At 39.5% G+C, this 22,215-nt stretch overlaps 1 protein-coding gene across 7 annotated transcripts in view; it reads left to right on the top strand.

The window, feature by feature from the left end:
• Nucleotides 1-22,215, top strand: part of LOC131693780 (transcription factor AP-2-epsilon) — a 402,059-nt gene that overhangs the window by 260,445 nt on the left and 119,399 nt on the right. For 3 of the 7 annotated variants that reach the window (XM_058981904.1, XM_058981903.1, XM_058981902.1), the window contains exon 2: nt 9,792-10,383. The exons of 2 other annotated variants lie outside the window; for them this stretch is intronic. In XM_058981904.1, the coding sequence (XP_058837887.1) occupies nt 10,339-10,383 (45 nt within the window). In that variant the 5' untranslated portion in view covers nt 9,792-10,338. The remainder of the gene's footprint in view (nt 1-9,791; nt 10,384-22,215) is intronic. 2 more of the 7 variants (XM_058981906.1, XM_058981901.1) reach the window with 1 other exon arrangement.

The following is a 22,215-nucleotide window of genomic DNA, read 5'->3' as shown; positions in this document are numbered from 1 at the left end:
AATGTGACGTTTTATCACAGAACTGGAACGTACTAGTTTGCCTTTGATATGTGCGAAGAATACTATGTGTAATTGTACTATCGCATTATGTTTTGTACTGCATTTCTCCAATATGTGATATGTATCTGCAAGTAAGCGGTATCCGATCTTGTAACCGGACATTGATTCTCTCACCGTCCATTTATATGATCTTATCTTAATTACAGCATTGTCACACACAATCATTAAAATTTACTGGCTTTAAACCATTCGAAATCAATGATTTCGCCTAATCCAATTTGTTGAACGCTATGAGCGCAGAATACCTGAGGTGGTAGAACTCAATAAAGGTGGCTATGGTAAGTATAGCCTCCATTTTCACCTTCAGAAAATGTTCCTCATCACAAATACTCGGTCTCATGCGAATCATCACCAATCACAGTATTTGGCCGGTGCACCATTTCTTGCTTCTGAGACTGACTCATCTTGACAGATTACTTGGGCATAGTATAGTAGAAGTTTCCTTTGTTCTTCAGACAAGGAACACAATATAAAAGTAACTTTATTTGTCGTTCCTTTCACACCGGCTGGGACAGAAGCATAAACTACATTGAATTTCGTGACCATTGATTTTGGTTGTTGGAAACAGCAATCTTCTAACTTTATCTCAAACCAAACGAGCTACCAGCTAAAGTCGCTGATAATAATGCTTTCGAAATTATTTTCAAAACATTTCCGGGGGGGCTTTTGCACCCTACCCCCCCCCCCCCTCTAGCTACGTACATGCATTCAAATACTTCAATTGTTTCCTTTAAAAAGGCGTGAACTGTAATTTTCCACGCGCTAGTTCAAAAGTTATAGCATTAATTTATAGCATATATTTATTTATTTATTTATTTATTTATTTATTTATTTATATATTTATTTATTTATTTACTTATTCATTCAGTTCGTAGAATTTACTTATACTGGCACACACATGATAACAATCCAAAATTCAACCTTGTGTCGAATCCCCTAGAACGTTCCTGGACATGAAGATCTGCTAATTAAGTTTGATTTGAATATTTTTTTTTAATTCAGTTTCTTTTTCCAATGTACCTTTAATCGTACTCACACCAACTTTCTTCAACTCCAACTTGTTTTCAATAATTTTCGGATGTACGGTCTTTATAATATTCTTCTTTTTCATACTAAATTGAGTTTCCTGTTCATTTTTTTCTAGTTCTTATAGCACACAATTCACATTGTTGCCCTAGTATCATTTCAACACATGTCGAGTTTATTAAGATCAGATAAAACAGTAACTGCTTTATCAAAAAGGACAGTGCTAGTTTCTGGCATCCTTATACGTCTAGCTTTTTATAGTTCCAGAAGTGATTGTGGCAGTGATTTTTTTGCTACATCCACTAACTTCCTGCCAGATCAGAAATTTCTCGACATTTTCTTCGTTTCGACATTTTCTTTATTTGAAATAGGTCTGAAATGGTAAATTATGTCGAAATATTTCTATCCACGGAAGCGATGGAAGGCTGCCTCGATATTGTAAACAATGGCCTCTGAAGTTGACCAGTTCAGTATACGAGAGACGAAAATCCGCCAATTCATCCGAATACCGTAATATTTCGGTTTTATTTTGGGAAAGTATTCGTTGTCGATTTACCCTGGAGGTAAAGGGATATTTCCTTCCAAATGTAGATAAGTGAAGCGAAATAATTTAGTACCCAACAACAGGTTGGTTACAGTCGCGCGGTCTTCGCTGATTGGGCACGTTTTATGTTCTCAATATCAAACTGTCGAACTGTATAGGAAAACCTTACGGCCAAAACGCGGACTCCAAAGATGTATGATCAAGAGCTGAACAAATTAAACAGCTTGCAGAACGGAGGTTTTATAGTGCTAGGAGTCACTGAGTGTTTCCCAATAAATATGAATTTGTTTTAGCGAATGAATCTTCCGGTAAGCTGATGATTAGGCAAGAAATCTGCAGATGTGGCCGCAAGACTTCGATTTTCATAACAACCAACAGCAAAAGGCTAGATTATTTCAGAACCAGACACTTTCAAATGTGTGTAGCGAACACAAACTTGAATCATCCAGGAACCTTACCGGGGCTTGAAAAATTGGTTCGAAAACAGCTTTCGCATAGGATTCATCGTCGATCAAAATACATCCATCAAGGTTCGTCAGCACCTAATCGAACAGCTCATAAGCCTTGACCACTGTTTGTTGCTTGAGGCTTCGAATGGGTTGTTTATGTTCTCGGTACCATTATAAAGCTTTTCAAAGACGAATTCTCCACACAGTACAGCGGTTAGCAGCATTCATTTTTAGTCAAATCATAATGCTTACTAGTGGGATTAGCCTACATTTTCCGAATGACCTTCAACCGCAGTTGACAATGAATGCTTCCACTCCGACGTACGGTTTGCATTTTGCTAATTACACACTTTAAAAAATCTCAAGGTTTCTTCAAGATATACAACCTGAGTATCAGCTGTACTCAATTAATTCATAAAATGAATACAATCAATTCTAGTAACTTTTGGGGAATCAGGTCCAAGTTTTTGTTATCTATTTTTATTAATCAAAATTTTATTAGACTCTAAACTACATTTTTTTTGAAACTTATTTTTTTTGCAAAACTGAAAAGAATAGTCATTTTCAATTTTTGATGCCAAATATAATATAGATTCTTTGACACTGCAATGAAGCGTTCCTGCATATGGATGTCATTACTCTTCACACTCAGAATTGTTTCCGAAAATCTTTTTAGAGCAAAATTCAAAATTGGCAAAATTACTCTTAGACCTAAGTCTACGGAATAACGTTAAGAAAATCTTCCATTCACATTCGTTTTCGAGCTCTCCATCGAGACAGAGGTTGTTTTTTCTAGTCCGTAGTGCTGTGTGAGGCGATAAAGAATAGTTTTAATCCGCATTCAAGGTTATTTTGCCAGTTCGGTTCGGTCCTCAGTCTTTTGTTCGCGTGTGAGGATTAAACAATAGCCAGCTGTATAAGCTGGATCGGTTCGTCGTTGGACACCAGTTTAAAGCTAAGTGGTTTTTGTCATTTGTAACACATTGATTGCTTTCTTCCGTCTGCGCGGGCGCTGACCCCGTGCGTTGACGTTTTCTATGGTTCCCTCTCCGGATGGTCGAATGGAAGTTGAATCGGGTTCAACTTCTAAGGCTCCCCCTCGGCCCAAATGCTATCCAGAACTCTCAACTGGTCCATTTGTGGTCTTCTTTCGGCCCAAGACTAAATCACTGAATCTTCTTCAGATTTCTAGAGACCTGACGGAACGGTTCTCGGCTGTGACCGAAATTTCAAAGGTCCGCTCGGACAAGATAAGGGTGTTGCTAGCCAACTCAAAGCAGGCAAACGATATTGCTTGCTGTGAGCACTTTACGCGGGATTATACCGTGTATATTCCGGCTGTAAGAGTACAATCCGAAGGCGTCGTAACCGATGAGAGTTTGACGTGCGAGGATCTGCTGAAGTACGGGGTTGGCCGATTCAGAGACCGCTTACTTCAGCCAGTTAAAATACTTGAGTGCAAACGTTTGCACTCAGTAGTAGTTGCGGGGGATGGTTCAAAAACGTACCCCCAATCAAACTCTTATCGGGTGACCTTCGCTGGTACCGCTTTGCCAAATTTCGTCCTCTTGCACAAGGTTCGTCTGCCTGTGCGTCTGTTTGTGCCGCGGGTCATGAATTGCACAAAGTGTAAACAACTGGGTCACACAGCCACCCATTGTAGCAACAAGGCCCGCTGTGGAAAATGCGGGGAGAATCATCTAGATGATTCGTGTAGTAAGCAAGCCGAAAAGTGTCCTTACTGTGCGGAGAGTCTGCATGATATCTCGGCATGTCCCGCGTACAAACTACGCGGGGATAAACTGAAACGTTCCCTTGCGGGACGATCCAAACATTCTTTCGCAGAAATGTTAAAGAATGCTACGCCACCATCCTCAGCAAACATCTATACTCACTTGCCTCCTGACGAGGGCGAGGCTGGTAACCCACAAGAGGGAACATCTACTAGGGTGCCTAGAATTTATAGGAAGAGGAGGAACACTTCCTCTCGTAAAGTTCCTTGTAAAGGCCAGAAGGTGTCCCTTGAGGGGGCTCCGAAAGTCACATCTATTGGAAGTGTTGCAACCAAACCGAAGCAATTAGCTCCTGGTCTCGGAGGATTAAGCTCAGAGAAGGAGTTCCCAGCACTTCCAGGAACATCAAAAATCCCAAGTGTTCCTTTGTTTCAGTTCGAGAGTAATCACAGCACTGGAATTATAAAACTCTCGGACATAGTGGACTGGATAATAAAAACTTTCAATATTACTGATCCTATTAAAAGTCTTATGTTAGCTTTTCTCCCTACAGTGAGAACATTTTTGAAGCAGTTGACTGCTAAATGGCCCCTCCTCTCAGCGATTGTATCCTTCGATGGCTAACTCATCGAACGAGGTCACGGATTTGATCACTGTTCTACAGTGGAATTGCAGAAGTATCATCCCGAAAATCGATTCCTTCAAAATTTTAATAAATAATTTGAGTTGCGATGCATTTGCATTATGTGAAACTTGGTTAACTTCCGACATCGATCTCAACTTCCACGACTTTAATATTATTCGCCTGGATCGAGACACCCCCTATGGAGGAGTGCTTTTGGGGATCAAAAAGTGCTATTCCTTCTACAGAATTAACCTTCCCTCGATAACAGGTATTGAAGTTGTCGCTTGTCAAGTAACTACCAAAGGCAAATGCCTTTGCATAGCTTCCATATATATTCCCCCCAACACCGCGGTTGGGCACCGACGGCTAAAGGACATCTTAGAATCCCTGCCAGCACCGCGACTAGTTTTAGGAGACTTTAACTCTCACGGTACAGCATGGGGTTGCCTCTATGATGATAACCGGTCTTCCTTAATTCAGGATCTTTGCGATAACTTCAATTTGACAATTTTAAACACGGGTGAAATGACACGGATTCCTGCTCCTCCAGCGCGCCCGAGCGCCTTAGACTTGTCCCTTTGCTCAACATCGCTGCGGTTAAATTGCACGTGGAAGGTAATTCCTGATCCCCACGGCAGCGACCATCTGCCGATTGTAGTCTCAATCAATAACGGTTCAAGGCCATTGAAATCAATCAATATTTCGTATGACCTCACACGAAATATCGATTGGAAGAGCTATGCTGCCGCGATATCCGACAACATCGAATCTACCCAAGAACTTCCTCCGGAGGAAGAGTACAGCTTTTTGGCTGGCTTGATTCTCGACAGCGCGAATCAAGCTCAGACTAGGCCAGTACCCGGCGCGAACATACAAAAACGTTCTCCCAATCCCTGGTGGGATAAAGAGTGCTCAGACGTGTACGCAGAGAAGGCCGCCGCGTTTAAGACCTTCCGGAACGACGGGTTACCCGCCAGTTTTCGACAGTACGCGACGTTAGACAAGCGAATGAAGAGTTTGATGAAAGCCAAAAAACGCGATTATTGGCGCCGGTTCGTCGACGGATTAACGAGAGAAACATCGATGAGCACTCTTTGGGGAACAGCCCGACGTATGCGAAATCGAAACAGTACTAATGAGAGCGTGGAATATTCAAACCGTTGGATATTCGATTTCGCCAAGAAGGTTTGTCCGGATTCCGCCCCGGCACAGAAGATCTACCGCGCCGCGTCTCCTCACGATAGCGCGAACGAAACACCTTTTTCGATGGTGGAGTTCTCACTTGCTCTCTTGTCGTGTAACAATAAAGCTCCGGGGCCAGACAGAATCAAATTCAACTTGTTGAAGAATCTGCCTGACTCTGCCAAGAGACGCTTGTTGAACTTATTTAATAAGTTTCTCGAGGCTAACATTGTCCCACTCGATTGGAGACAAGTGAAGGTCATCGCCATCCAAAAACCAGGAAAACCAGCCTCCGACCACAATTCGTACCGTCCGATCGCAATGCTATCCTGTATCCGGAAGTTGTTCGAGAAAATGATCCTATCCCGCCTCGACAATTGGGTCGAAGCAAATGGCTTACTGTCAGATACACAATTTGGCTTTCGCAAAGGCAAAGGGACGAACGATTGTCTTGCGTTGCTCTCAACTGAAATTCAAATGGCCTATGCTAGCAAAGAGCAGATGGCATCAGTGTTCTTAGATATTAAGGGGGCTTTTGATTCAGTTTCTATCAACATTCTTTCAGAGAAGCTGCACCAGCATGGTCTTTCAGCGACTTTAAACAACTTTTTACTAAACTTGTTGTCGGAAAAGCACATGCATTTTTCGCATGGTGACTTATCGACTTCACGATTTAGCTACATGGGCCTTCCCCAGGGCTCATGTCTAAGCCCCCTTTTATACAATTTCTATGTCAACGACATTGATGAATGTCTTGACAATTCCTGCACGTTAAGGCAACTTGCAGACGATGGCGTGGTGTCTGTTACGGGACCCAAAGCTGTCGATCTACAAGGACCATTACAGAATACCCTGGACAATTTGTCTGCTTGGGCTATTAAGCTGGGTATCGAATTCTCCACGGAGAAAACTGAGCTAGTTGTATTTTCAAGGAAGCGTGAACCAGCACAACTACAGCTTCTATTAATGGGTCAAACTATCGCTCAGGTCTTCACAGTAAAATATCTAGGGGTCTGGTTCGACTCGAAAGGTACTTGGGGATGCCATATTCGGTATCTGAAACAGAAATGCCAACAAAGGATCAACTTTCTTCGTACAATAACCGGAACATGGTGGGGTGCCCACCCAGGAGACCTAATTAGGTTGTATCAAACAACGATACTGTCGGTAATGGAATACGGATGCTTCTGCTTTCGCTCCGCTGCGAACATACATTTCATCAAACTCGAAAGAATTCAGTATCGTTGTTTGCGTATCGCCTTAGGGTGCATGCAGTCGACCCATACGATGAGTCTCGAAGTGCTGTCGGGCGTTCTCCCGTTGAAAAATCGATTTTGGGAACTCTCATATCGATTGCTCATTCGATGCGATATCTTGAACCCGGTCGTGATTGAAAATTTCGAAAGGCTTGTTGAGCTCAATTCTCAGACCCGTTTCATGTCCCTGTACTTTGACTACATGGCGCAGAATATTAACCCTTCTTCTTACAATCCCAACCGTGTGCATTTCATAAATACTTCTGAATCTACTGTTTTCTTCGACACATCCATGAAAGACGAGATTAGTGGAATTCCGGACCACATACGCCCACAAGTGGTTCCAAACATTTTTTATAATAAATTCCGAGAAGTCGACTGTTCTAAGATGTTTTATACTGACGGATCAAACCTCGAAGGATCCACTGGCTTCGGTATTTTCAATCAAAAGTTCACCACCTCCTACAAACTCAGTGACCCTGCTTCAGTTTACGCCGCAGAACTAGCTGCCATTCAGTATACCCTTGGAGTCATTGAAACATTACCCGCAGACCATTACTTCATCGTTTCGGATAGCCTCAGTTCCATTGACGCTATTCGCTCGATGAAACAAGGCAAGCACTCCTCGTATTTTTTGGGGAAAATACGGGAGCTACTGAGTGCTTTATCTGACAACTCTTTCCAGATTACCTTGGTATGGGTCCCATCTCATTGCTCCATTCCGGGCAATGAGAAGGCAGACTCCTTAGCTAAGGTGGGTGCCTTAGAAGGAGACGTTTACGAAAGACCAATTTGCTTCAGCGAATTTTTCAGTATTACTCATCGGAGAACCCTCGAAAGTTGGCAAACTTCGTGGAGCAGTGGAGAGCTGGGAAGGTGGCTACATTCGATAATCCCTAAGGTATCGACGAAACCTTGGTTCAAGGGGATGGATGTGGGTCGTGACTTCATTCGTGTGATGTCCCGACTCATGGCAAACCATTACACGCTGGATGTACATCTCCGGCGTATTGGGCTCGTGGATAGTGGTATCTGCGCTTGTGGCGACGGCTATCACGACATCGAGCACATTGTCTGGGCGTGCACCGAGTACAGTTCCGCTAGGTCTCGGCTAATGGATACCCTGCGGGCCCGAGGAAGACCAACCAACGTCCCGGTTCGAGATGTGCTGGCAAGCCGCGATGTTCTCTATATGTCCCTTATATTCACCTTTGTGAAAACCATCAATATACAAGTCTAACTGCCCCTTGTTATCTCCTTATCATTCTCAGAACGCTCTTCCACCTGTATCAAACCATCTATATCGAATGAGCCAACAAACACGGGACCTACGGCACGAACATAACACGCTTAACTCGAAATGTAGCCGATCCACATCTGAGCCGTACTACGAAATCGTCTGGATAAACCCCTGCCATCTTGAGGAGGACCACCCGGCGTCCCAGTACATGATTCCCCTGATGAAGGCCACCCGAGTTTGTAATCCATCCGTTGATCTCACGATGCCTGAAACTGAAATAATTTTCTCTCCCTGCCATCTTTGTCTACCCTCCCTCCCCTGACTCTTATACCCAGAAGTAACACCCCTAACCCCCCCCCCCCCCATTATCATCACGAAGCATTTAGCTCTTCTTGTCTCTTCTAGTTTTAACTATTATATTATATAATCTCGTTGAAATTGCCCAACTCTACTACCCACAAAAATAACTATAATTACGAATCTTTACAAAATTCAATCATGCCCTCTAGTTATTCCTAGTTTTAAGTTAGTCGTAAAAAATTGTCCCCCTTAATTAAACATTATTTGCTCCAATAATCTCACTGATAAAAATGTCAAACCATATTGCCACAAAAACTAAATGACCCCCCTAATCTTACGAAAACAATATTATCCCCTTGTGTAGATATATAAGATAGCTATAAAATCGCATTAGTTTCATTTTAAAAAAAATCAATATGTAATCCCCTAGTTTTAAGCAATTTAAAATGTAAAACAAAACAAAATTGGCACCTTTAAGCTAACGCAACGTGCCTTATCAAATAAACGATTTGAATAAAAAAAAAAAAAATCTTCCATTCCAAAACGTGTTTATCTAATCATGTTTTGCAAGAAGATTGCATTTTTTTTCTTGCAATAAAAAGCATTTCCTCGATTAATCCATAAAACATATTTACCTTTAATATTTAAGCTGTCTGCACACGGGGCAACAGACCACACATAACAAAAAATATTCACTATGGATTTTATTCTAGCTACTCTAACGCGGTTACATGTAAATAGAACAAACCCCAATATTTCTGTTGCATGTGTCCTGTTGCCTCGTCTGCGGCACCTTGAATACACCATTCTACCTGAAACATTACCTCGAACAAGGAATTACGTTAATTGATAGAATAATTACAGCCTTTTTCGAAATAAGATGTAATATTTCAAAATAACTCGGAAAACTAGAAATATTTTCGTGTAACAACAAGATAACAAAATACGATTTGTTTTGTTTTAGTATTAGATTAGTTTCCTAGAATTTTCAAATAAAAACCATTGTAAGTTTTGAATATATATTTTTGTTTTGAGAAACGCGCAAGATCTCGCGCTGATTTGATTCGTTTTTTATTTTGACGTGTTCCGTAACAACCCTGTCAACAACTCAAGTGCCTTAAAAGCTTTCATTTAAAGATACCATCCTAAAACTTTCTAGGTATCTACCATAAGAAGAACATTAACGTTACCAAACTCATCACAGGAATGAAAGTTATCGCTACAAGTGGCCATGAAATTATTCTAGAATTCAATAGTTTAACTAATACAATGAAAAGTAATTACTTGTTCAAATCATATCATTATCCATCAAAATACCACTCATCCAATAATCCCTCCAAAACCGCCTTGCTAACTAAGTATTTTGTTTGTTCTAGGTAAGCCGGCAATGAAAGCTTAATTTTCGCACCTTTCGCTTCTCTTGATCACCTTGCCCTGCCCTGCTCTGCCCGTATCGGATGAACCGTCAGCCATCTCTCCCCAGCCGAGCAACGAAATGATACCATTAGCAACCCAGCAGTTCGTTCGTGGTTATGCTTTATGCTGCAGCCACAGTCTGCGTTGTTGCTAAGCAAAGCATTATAGGGTACCGAAAGCCCCCACGCAATAATCACTGTAATCTTCCCATTGCGCTTTGGATTAAATATCCACCGAGGCCGAGAGAAAGAGAGAACCAGCGCACAGAGCAATAGGCAGCCGCCACCACGTGCTCGCAAAATTTTAGCCCCCGGGACGAAAACATAAACGAAAACGAACTCCTCCCGAAGGCTAAGCGTAAAGCAACGGAACGGGTGAAGAAATAAACATATCGACAGTAGGGAACTGCTTTTTCTCTCTCCATTTCACCGAACATAAATCAGAGACGCGTACACGCTGAACGAAACGGGCGAAACTTTAACGAGCTGGGCGAAGTCAACGCGCGGCATGACGTTTCGTTGTGTCCCTTCGTACGACGCCAGCGCTCAATGGGTAAGTGTGAAGCTTTTTCCTACCAACATTATTATTCGGGGTTGAACTTTAGCTGTCAGCGGGTTTGAGCTGAAAATCTGGAGATGTCTCTGTTCGCAGTGGCGCGGGAGCGAGGAAAGTTGTTTCGAATGAACCGATGCGATGCTGATAGAATGATGAGATTATTAGAAATATGTTTCCTTGTAACCGAGCATTTTTGGAAGCGGTCGCATGCTCCTTCTTGCACTGGTCGGAATGATATCTCGCTTTTGCATACCATAGGTCAATTAGTTTGCCATACAAAGTCAAAGTAATGGGTATCGATATGTTACAGCAGGAAGGTATCGACTACACGAAAACAGAAAAGTTAAGCATATTTAACCAAAAATATGTGTTATTGAATCCAATCATTTAATGGTTATTACTTCAAACAACAAACTCATTGGTCTGAAAACATTTTTTTATTACAGCAGCAATAAATTTTTGCTTTCAATAAAACAGTTTAAATTTCTTTAATTTTGGTTAATGAATAATTAACGAAAACCAAGTAGAGTTACTAAAGTAACTAAATATAAACGATATAAATGTTGAAAAAAATGTGGTTAAAGATTTTCGAAAGAAAAAATTCGAAATTTGTAACTACATTTTCGATGAACATTTGATAATTTACTATTAAAAAAAAAAAGTTAAAATATCTGCAGTGCACAGGGCCCAGAGTGTTAATTTAGAAGAAATTTTCACTTTTTTCCAAAACTAAATAACTTAGTCTTATAGTATGTATAGGAAAGTTGTACTTTGCAAGGCCCTTCAACTGGTTTAAATAGCAGTTAAGGTGATACTCATTTCAATAGAACAATAAATTTTAGACTAATTTCCTGCAGACATGTATCATCCTTTCCATTCCACGAGAAGTCGAAATGTAATCTTTAGGATGTTCCTTAAAAACGGTTTTATTTGTACAACTTTTTTATTTCCTCGTATTCTCACCACTTTACCTCATAACACAAAACATTCGCTGCGGAGACCCCATGATAATGAACAAACCTTGGGCAAAGTCATTCAAATATTAATATCAAAATTAAAATTACAAAGCTGTACAATTACTTGGCTTTGTTCAATAAATAAATAACGACATTACGAAAAGTGTTAAGATAATACCATGCAAAACAACTACAAATTACAAAAAGTATACATAAAATTATATAAAATTTTATATGATTATTTCGTAATAAATTTATTATTATTCTATCAAAACAATTAAAAACTGATATGCATAGTAATATAGAACAGAACGTAAAGTTTAGAATTAACTCAATTCAAGGAAGAAAAAAAGTTGCTAAAATACAGATGTTTGGTTATTGATCTTCTGTTTTCTCATATAAACTCAGCGATTTTTTATTTCAAGCAGCGCTTCAATCTGGTTTTAAATATGTTCTTCTTATTGGTTGATTTTAATTCGTCAGGTAGAAGATTATACTGCATTAGTCCCAGTGTCGCCAATGTTCCAGATTTATCTGGAATCTTCCAGATTTTTTCCAACTGAACAGACATTCGTCCAAGTCAGACATTGCAGATTTTTTAAATTTTGCCAAATTTTTCCAGATATTCTGAATTCAACGTTACACCCCGGCGGGGATGACATAATACCAGATTTATCTGGCATAGCCTAAGTTTTTTAAGCTTCCAGCAAAAAGACAAACCTCTCATTCTACCAGATTTTCTAAATTATAGAAGTTGTTACACAAATTTTGGAAATCTGGGTCATATTTTCTCAAACAAAAATCGATCAATACACGTTCAATGAAGGACACAACACAGACTAACAGACATAACACTATGAGGGAATTCCCTCAAAAAACATCGATCCAACAATTTTCCCAGAACACTAGCTCCACCTTTTAGTCACAGTCCCAAATATTTATTTACTGGTGGGTTACCCCTCAGGTTTGGGAATAATTTTTCACTAGTGGTCTATCCCCCATATGCTTGTTCATATGTCAGTGGCGCCATAATTTCAAATGTGTCCCAACTACAAATATATTTAAAATGACCGTTAAAGCGGGCGAAGCTTTGTTTTTGAGTGTTAGTCTGTGGACAAAATGTATACCAAATTTCTATGACTTAGAGATTATTTCTACGCTGTCAAGTGACAAATTTTGCCAGACATTTTTTGTTGAGCAGCCAGATTTTTTTTTGAAAAATAATGGCAGCCCTGATTCAATGTATTATATATAGAGAGTAAAATGGCACTTTGGTATTCGTAAGATGAATCTTACATGAGTGGTGTGAGTGGTAACAGAGTAAATCGACTTGTTTTCGTCATACCGTTCGTTCCGCTCCCATTGAATAGTGACGTCGACCCGTTGTGCTTCTGGATTGTTTACATATTTTTGGTTACCAATACAAGCAAACCATGTGTTCTGATTGGCCCTGCGTATGAAATACATTTTTGTCCGAGACTCGTTAATGCTCTCGCCAAGCACGTAACCACAAAATAACTACGGGAAGCGTCTACGAGTTTTGAAGTAAGATATTGCCAACATCTGCAAGAAATTATGTTTCGAAATCTTTTTATGCGGTTCTTATGCGACTTTTATGCTGATTTTTCTAAGTATTGCGGTTTTTCATACTAATTTTGCTAACTATTGCGTTGCGTTGCGTTGCGTAAGCACGGTATACTTCGTTTTCATACTCATTTTGCTAACTGTTGAACACAAAGTCCACAGTTTGCTCCCTGATAATCATGAATAACATACCAAGCATTAGGTACTAGATACGAGAGTTGCTGATGAACGTCGAAGCTAGAGCTGGAACGTTCATTACGTGACAATGATTTTATTAAAATAATATTTATTGGTATTTTAGATAGCTCATACTAAGAATTTAATCTCATGTTAAAATAGTTTTGTTAACAGCGAGTATGTAAGAAATCTGCGATTATCCGATACCCAATAGTTTAAGCTTGTGCGACCACCTCGGCTTACAACTCAGTTATTGATCGGGACTAGCTGAAATTGCACAGGGATTCAATAAATGATAAAACCTGGATATAACAAACCAAAATTCTACGTTCCTGGTAATCCAAAGTTGTTTATTGATTAATACCGGCGCCGGCTAAGCCAGTACGTAGATCGAAGCTGGAAGAAGTAGGAATGTTAGTCCGACACTTGATATTACTGAATGGCGTATATACTACTGCGTACCCCACCAGTGTCACGGAGAAGAGATATTGAGAGAAGGGAGAGGTATTCGCTTGAAAATTGTGCTAGAGCTCGCGTACGATTCCGGGAAGGGCAAGTTGGAATTTTGGGACATATTGTTACAAAAATCCCCTATTTCTAATAACTATTCTGCTCTATGCTGCAAATCATACATATTTTGCTGTTTTTCGAACGTAGAAAAATCTCAGGAATCGAACTGAACCTTTGCGGTCTTTGTCAGAATACAAGGATCGTGGTTCTAAAGCATTTCGTCATTGATATGAGGTTTTATCATTTTCTCGTGCATATATGTCCTATATTTTTCGAGCAAATTTTCTTTCATTGTTAAAGGTGAAAAATCTTAAGTAACAAAATAGAAGTAGATTTACTATTGATAACCGACAGATGAATTAGATTTTTAAACATTTTGTCTTGATTCCACATTTTATCATTAAATATCACATATCAACTTCATTTAACTTTTTTTTATTTTACTAATTCTAGTGCGAAAAACGCTCAGGAATCATATGATAGATGTTTGATTTCAGGAAAAATACAGAAAATTGGGGTATATGGGAATTCGATGAATAACATGTGGTTTATAGGATAAATATCAGAAAATATGATATTTCTTAATTTTTCTATATCGTACTTATTTCTGTTTTGTTGTTTTTTCCACGCTCAACAAGGTACATTTAATAAAAATTGATTGAAGAGTAATTCACGTGAAAATGATATGTGAAAATTGATATGAATGACAAAATGCCCTAGAACCCCAACTTCTCGTAATTCGACAAATGTTGCAATACTTCCGTTCGATTTCTGAGATTTCTTCACATTAGAAAAACTGCAAAATATGCATGATTAGATGTATAGAGCAGAATGGTTACTAAGAATAGGGGATGTTTGTAACAAAATGTCCCAAAACTCCCACTTCCCACTTTTTCGAGGAACGAAAATACTAAGAATGTTTTCTTTCAAAAAAAGGTGTAAACTGTAATTTTCCAAGTGCTACTTCAAGAGTTATTGCATTTAATATATTTTTCCTCATATGTTCCCTAGTGCCAATGTTAAAAACTTCAAAGGAGTGGGCGAGGGGCTGAAATTGTCGAAATAATATGAAATTTGGCATCTGAGTTTACTTTAACATTTCTCATAATATGAAGGGGGAAAGGTCTTTGAGATTTAAAAAATGAGTGTTCTTTTGCATTGCCCTACTGTGCGATCTGAGAACGCCGACAATCATATATAGATGCCGCTTCAGTAAGGGAGAAGTTGGTGGTTGAGTGACAGAAATTGCGTGTTTCGCTGTTTTTATCACAACACAAGAATAAGCAGAAAACACATTTCAAATCCACTATATCAACAGTGAGAGTAAACTTCCGAACCAATTGGTGCGAAATACAACGATTAAAACTTCACAAAATGCATCGAATATTGAATATATAATCAAAACAACTAACAGAAATTGAAATCTTGTATTGATTTGATATGAAACGAAAATAGTACGGTAGCGATGATCCGTTTGCAAATTGGTTAGCAAAGCTGTATTAATGTGCAACATGACAACAAACTACGTCGCCATTCACCTCTAATACAGAACTCCTATCGCTTACCTCGATTGAGTATGTTTCAAGAAAATGTTGGGTCAGCGAAACATGCACAGTGAGAATAACTTACTCTTCCCAAGCATCATTGTTTTGGTTCATTGTGCATTTTCACTCATTCGGTCAATCACGAAGTGTAACTACGAATAGCCTACCCAAACTAAGTATCGATAACCCGTTTACAAACGTTTGCGTTTTCATCATCGATTTTTTGTGTAAATAAATAGGCACATTCAGTTGTGCAAAGCTCTCTGGTTAACTATTTAACATATCTTCTTGATACACAAAGATGCTGTTGCATAATATGAATCTAGCTGAAGGTATGCTATTGTTCCTGAATCGCTTAAGCTTCTTGGCCATTTTTACATCTTCCGATGTGAAAGGAATCGGGAAGACTTGAGTTATATTGACGATAATTATCTGTGAAATATTATTCCCATGTGAGCTTTCGTTAGGTTTAAAAGGACATAAGCTCGCACTTCTTTCAGTGCCCAATCCCCAAACGAAGCATGCATGAAGGCTCTTGTCAACTGCGAAAAAGGTACCCCGCTCCCAGCTTGATCGTCTTAATCACGGTTGTGACCATCAGCAGAATCGGAATTGCTTTCATCTGTCGTGATTTATCGGTAACTTTGGTAGGGTAGACACTCCCTAGTTCTTCTCAGTCCATTTATTCATCCCAACTGTTTGAACCCTTTGGGTAGGGCAGTGTCAGCTATCTCTGTCCAATGTACTGGCTCAAATGGTAGAATGAAAAAAGAGGCAATTGAGTTGTTCATATATGAGTTTTCCGTTTTTTTTTTAAAATTATATTAATTATGGAATTTGCGTTCCGATCTCGTCTCATCAGAATCCGACACGAACTTAGTGCCACGACTAAGAAAGCGGAGGATGGACTCTAGCTCCAAAAACGAAAACACGATTTGTGATTGCGAGCAAACCCCTAGTCCTGTGTCTCGCTGGAAATGACTTCAATTTTGAGCTAATGAGAACTAGCTTGGTCCTGTCACTAATTTAGTGTCAGATTCTGATGAGACGAAGTCGAAACGCAAATTCCTCACCTAATTTAGTTATAGGTGTTGTGGCCTTAACGCGCAAAGGTGGTTTTAAACAATTTTCTTCTTAGTTGGAAAAAAAAGTTTGATCTAAATTTTTCTCCACTAAGGAGAAATATAGCATATTTTATAATCAATTTTGTTACGGAAGGTATTAAAGATACTTATACTGATTTCAACACAATTCATTGTTTATGGTCTGAGTAATCTTATAAATTTTGTGGTCTCTACTAATAAAACAGTAAAAGAGTCATCTACCCTTCTCATGATCGGCAACGGATTTCTGGTTTTCGAAAGGAGTAAACTGAAGATTGATAAATTATCCCTTACCTACTGTTGATATGGCAAGTGTCAGAAAGGTTCCATGTCGGATCCTTTTTATCTTAAACCGGCCTGGGTAAAGATCACAATCCACCGCTTTGAAACCGTTGTACACAGCATTCCAGCTGAGCTTTCAGAGTCGTTCAATCCAGTTTCAAAATCAAATTCACGAAACAGCAACCCACCAACGGATTCCCCACCCAGTGCAAAGACAAAAGTGGTTACCAGAGAGAAGTAGTAAATATTTTTAAATGTGCTAGTAAATTAGCTTTTATTAGCCTGTTCCTTCGGGTTTGGGTTTCTTTTTATGGGGCGGAGATTTGGGCAGCACTTGTTTTATGCCTGTGACATCCCGCAAAGTTACGAGCTCTCCGGCGAGCATCCGCACCAGGTAGTGCCTTGAGAAATGCGAAAAAAGTAAGCAAACACAGTCGTTAAAATTTAGCAATTTGGCTTCAACTTGCTGGGGTTTCACCTGGCCAAAGTGCTTCATTAATACGTATGGCGTACAAGTGCGAATGGAACCGGCCGAAGCAGTAGTTTGCATCATAACCTTTAACTTCCCAAACAGGGTTGTACTGTGTAGAAATTTTTTTTTCTATCTTCGAAAGGGATTGACTATGAATGGCAATAGATGAAAACCACGAAACCATCCCGACAATTCTGAATCCGTCACCGAGTCTGCGTTTTAAGTGCTATGTCTTAAAAGTGCTTTTCGTCAGAATATGATGGCATCTCAGTCAGTGTGACACAGAGTCGTAAGGAAGAAAGATGGGTAGCCAGTGTGACTTGACCGTACATTTGACTTTACATTTGACCTATCACAGGCAGTATTTGTCCTACAGCTATCTTTACCGGCCTGCATGCAGGCAAGTTCCTGGATTAATGCCTGCCTGGTGGTTAAGGTGCTGGTCGCAAAAGCCAGTTGTCGTATGTTCGAACTCACGCCCAATGTGGATTCTTATTGTAATGTTACGTACTCCCAATCTGTCGAGAAAGAGAGAGAGAGAGAGAGAGAGGGCCAAAATCCTATAAAAGGATTTCAGTTTTTCAGCATTACTACTTTCGATGCCTAGTAAGACTCATCACCCGGAATGTACATTAAAATCCAAATTGGGAACATTACGGCGTATGTAAAAAAGCTACGATTGAACACCCATAGCAGCAGTAAATTAACAACCTGGATTTGAGATATTTCCCAATCCACAATTTAACCAAATTCGCATACCACTGATTGAATAGATTAGCTCAAATGTACTACCATCAACAGGTCCCATTACGTGCCCCGCATCTTCGACTTTCCTAACTATTCAAACTGCCCCCTTACTTTCCGGCAACAGCTTGCACGATTTGCACATGTCTCGAACCCATCGAAAAAAGGCCCATTCCGAGTGTGGATCAATCAATGGGTCGAATCGTAACAAATGGTCCAAGTGGACACACAACAATCAACAAAAACTTTTATTTCGCGCACTCTCACCTCTCATTATGTGAACGGCAGACCGCAACTTCACGCCATTTAACACGTACCCTTTCCTCACGTGAACCGCGATGGACCACCACCAGCTCGTGTAGGGTAAGCACTGCGCAGGTCGGCCGTTTCCATTTATTTTTTTGCTGTTGTGGATTTGCTTCATCTCATACGCGCATTTTCGGAGCAGGTCTTCGCAATCGAACAGCGCAGGACCCCGCCGTAGTCGCCGCAGCGTTTAAAGTACAAAACTGCGCGCGGCCCCGCGGTACATTAGCTTCCAATTATAATTTATTATTTCGAATATTTTAATAGTTAATCAAAGCTAACAATGAAGGTACCCGGGCCAAAAACATTTGTTCGTTCGATTCCGCACGCTTTCCTCCAGCACATTCCAAACGCTCGAGCGAGTTCGTCGCTTATCCCGTTCGACCTTCTTGCAGGTAATGTTGGGTGGCCAATGGGTGCGGAACGACGAAACGGATGGTGGTGGAATAATAAATGAAAAACCTATCATAGGCAGCCGAGTGGGCGTCCAGGTGGGGTCAATAGCAAAAAAAAGTACCCACAACATTCGAAAGCGTCGATGGGCACGGGGACTTCAAATCATACGTACATTTTAGCTGATTTGGAATCGCCAGTATGTACGGTTTTCTTTGGACCTACACGGTCCCATTCGAAGCGCATAATTGCAATGCGATTCAAATGGTACTCATCCTAAGGTAGTGGGAGCGACTGTGACCCATGAAAAGCTTACGTTCGTTGCAGGGCCACAATCGACGGTTCCACCATTCGCTCGAGATAAATACCGGGGACACTATGTATTCACAAAGTGACGATAGCACTTTTTACTTCACGGTAAACGAGGCGAAAAAAGAACTCTAGATTTCATTTTGGCCGCACAGTTGACCACAGCGACAACATTGGAATTCGCTAGTGCCGCTGCGGCGCGATGGCTTGGTGAAAGATCTTCCTTCTCTATGGCCGGCTAAATACAGCGTTGACCAGCTGCTGCTCACTTTAATGTACAGGCACTAGGGTAGGAAGCAAGCAAATCAGTAACAACACCAACAACAACAACAACAACAGCAGCAATGACAAAAAACGGTTTATCTCTTTAAACTCCAATAAAATAGTTTTTTATTCATGAATTCATGACACACATGTGCGGAGAGGTTGGCTACCAGCAGCAACGTGTGCTCTGGAGCAGACCAAATCGAGCATCGAGTTCAGATTGTGATTAGGGTAGCCGGACGGTAGGCAATACTTTTATTGGTGCATTGCTGTGCAAGATATGAGAAAAGGCTACTTCGCTATACTTAATATTTAATTTGTTGCGGAGAAAATTGGGTGTGGTGCTGATAGGTTGCTTGTGCAAGTGGAGTTTACCATAGACTAACAGAAGTAACAGTTAGTACGAATTCTCCAGTATTTCATTGTTCTTTCTCTTTACAAACTTATGCACTACATACATCAATAGTTTTCGTTTGGAACATTGCATGGGTCCTTTAAAAAATGACGGTTCTGCGAGTTTAAATTTATTACAGATTCTAAATCAGCTTCCCATACTGATGTGGAATAAAAGTCCATGTAAACCAGCTCTTGGAATTCTCTCAAATGTGAGCTCAGCGAATTTTATACAACGCTCTTTTCGTTTTGGACATTCCATATCCCAACAAACGATTTCTAGGTTTCAATTTTAAAATGAAATATGAAACAAAATAGAATGTTATTTATGGTATTCTGTGATTTTACTCTTCAAAAGAAATTTCAATCCAACGAATAAATAGAGCTTTGAATGTTAGTTGTTTAGGCTCGATATGCTATTTACTTTCATTTTCTGGTACTCACATGATGCAAGCTACTTAATATTTATTTAATTAAAAAAGTTCGCAGAAAAAATCGTGAAACAATAATCTTTTTACGATACGAACAAAAATCATGTTATCATTGTACTCAATTTTCCTTTCGTAGCATCTCACGAAGTCACCACTTCATACGCAATTGTAATAAAAATTGAGAGTTTAACTAATTTTGGGTCGCTGAATACATTTTTGTATCAGTTTTGAAATTCCATAACTCTTTTTTTTCTACTACTTTCATGTAAACCCATTTGAAGGCGTTGGTTGTTAAAGGGTTAATATACACGTTAATAATAATAACCAGTCACATCGGATAGTAGAAATGATTGACAAAACTAGTAAAAATCACTAATTGTTCAGTAATATTTTGTTATTTGGACAACCAATTTGTAAGAAGTGCGTCTCCAGATGGGTATTGTCAAAAACAAAGACGTAAAAACTTCAGCGCAAAAATGTGCAAGATGAGGCCTATATATCTTGAAACTACACTAAATTTTAACATAAGTGACCCATGAGAGACCATCTCAAAAATTTTAAGACGAATAAAGATAAATTACTGATATGACATTGAATTTATCAATTGCTTTTTCTTGATACAGAACAAACGTAAAGGATTTCTGCACAAAAAGCTCACATCTATAGTTTAGCACTACAGCGGTTCTCAACCTTCTTCGTATCACGGACCCCTTCGTAATCTCCCTGGGTTGTTGCGCACCCCTACATTCACACAATACTACAGCGAACAGAAGGTTATTGTGGATATCTACTACATTTTGCAAACCCTTTTCTTCGTGCTAATGCATTAGCTGCGCACTGAATTTTGTTCTATCGAATCTCAGCTTTTTCGCAACTTTTACTGAGTTTTACATAGCAGAGAGCACAGATTTTGCCGAAATCTCAGTTGAAGTGACGTTTGTTTTACAGAAACTTGGAAAATACGGGTCGCCGTCGTAAAACCTTGCTTATCGGCATTTGATGTGCTGGTTGTTGGTTTGGAGAAACTCGCCCAGTCAATATTATTTCATTGTCAGTACAGGAAGTTAGTTTCGGTATACAAAGTGCACCGGTCATTTATTTGCCAATTGATATTGTTTTTTTAAACATTTATTAAAAACTGTTTTTTTGTATTGGTTATAGTAGGCTGATTTTTCTTAGCGATTTCGAAGCATTATTTTCCGTAATGTGTCTGGTTACAAAACTGGCACGTAGGCATCTGACCAGGGTAGGTGCACAGCACTATTTGCCAACCGCATTTTAACAACACGAATGCTCTTGGGAATGACACTGAAATTTTTTCCTCAAGTAACGAATTTCACTTCTCCGTATTTTGTAACGGATTCCACTTCTCCGTATTTGACATAAATCTTTTAATGGGTTACATACCGTTTCAAGTGAAAAATTGAGGAAAGTCTGATTTTTTTATGTATGTAGCGAAGAATTTGTTACGACAAAGCTATAGGGTTTTGATAGTTAATTTTTCAGTGAAAAAACAAGCAAAAGTTTTTGAAAAAAAACATAGGAGTATTCCTCATACCTAAACGATTAGTTCAATTTATTATATTTTGTTCCTGCGTACGGGAACGTTTTCCCCCAAAAAATCTACGTTTTGGACTCTAAAAATTGCATTAAAAAATTCTTACCTTCAAAATGAAAATTTATGCATAAAATGAAATCGTTAAGGTACGAGAAAAATTAGTTACGAGCTATTAAAAAATGAAGAAGATCGGTTGAGTAGTTGTTCGGAAATCGTGATCACGGAAAAGTCATTTTTTGGAATCAACATTTCGAGATAATTGAGTTTAAAGTTTCAAGTTACCACTGCTCTTGGTAGATAAGGTGCGCTTCGAAGCGCTATAATTTTCGATCAATTGGTCGGGTCTCTATGAAAATTTTAGAAAATATTTTCAGGGAGTTGTGCTTTCAAATAAAGCAAGTTTTTTTTTTAGATTTTTGAGAAATAAAAAGGTATGTGTTCTGGTCTAAGGCGCGGCGCTGGGTCGTGTAGGCCTCAGCTCAGTTTTATCGTCATCCATATATGCAGGATCTTTTTTCAACCTTGTCATATTCGATGCCACGTTGCATGTTGTTCTTCGCAATGAAATGTTCTGCCTGGGCAAACTTTTAAACATTGATAACACAGTTTCTCACGTGGTGTAACTGTATATATGTCACTTCCTTGAGATGATGATCCGTTTTTCCTTTTGATAACAATTCAACAGTACATTACTGTAGGTCAAAGAGACTTTTTTGTAAGCCAATCGAAATTCTATTATACCGCTTTACAGGCACTTTTAGATTTTGTGGCCGGTTCATTTATTCGATATAATATTGTTTGTG

Source organism: Topomyia yanbarensis, chromosome 3, assembly GCF_030247195.1.
Source record: "Topomyia yanbarensis strain Yona2022 chromosome 3, ASM3024719v1, whole genome shotgun sequence".
NCBI lineage: Eukaryota > Metazoa > Arthropoda > Insecta > Diptera > Culicidae > Topomyia > Topomyia yanbarensis.
This window is presented reverse-complemented; position numbering and strand designations above follow the sequence as displayed.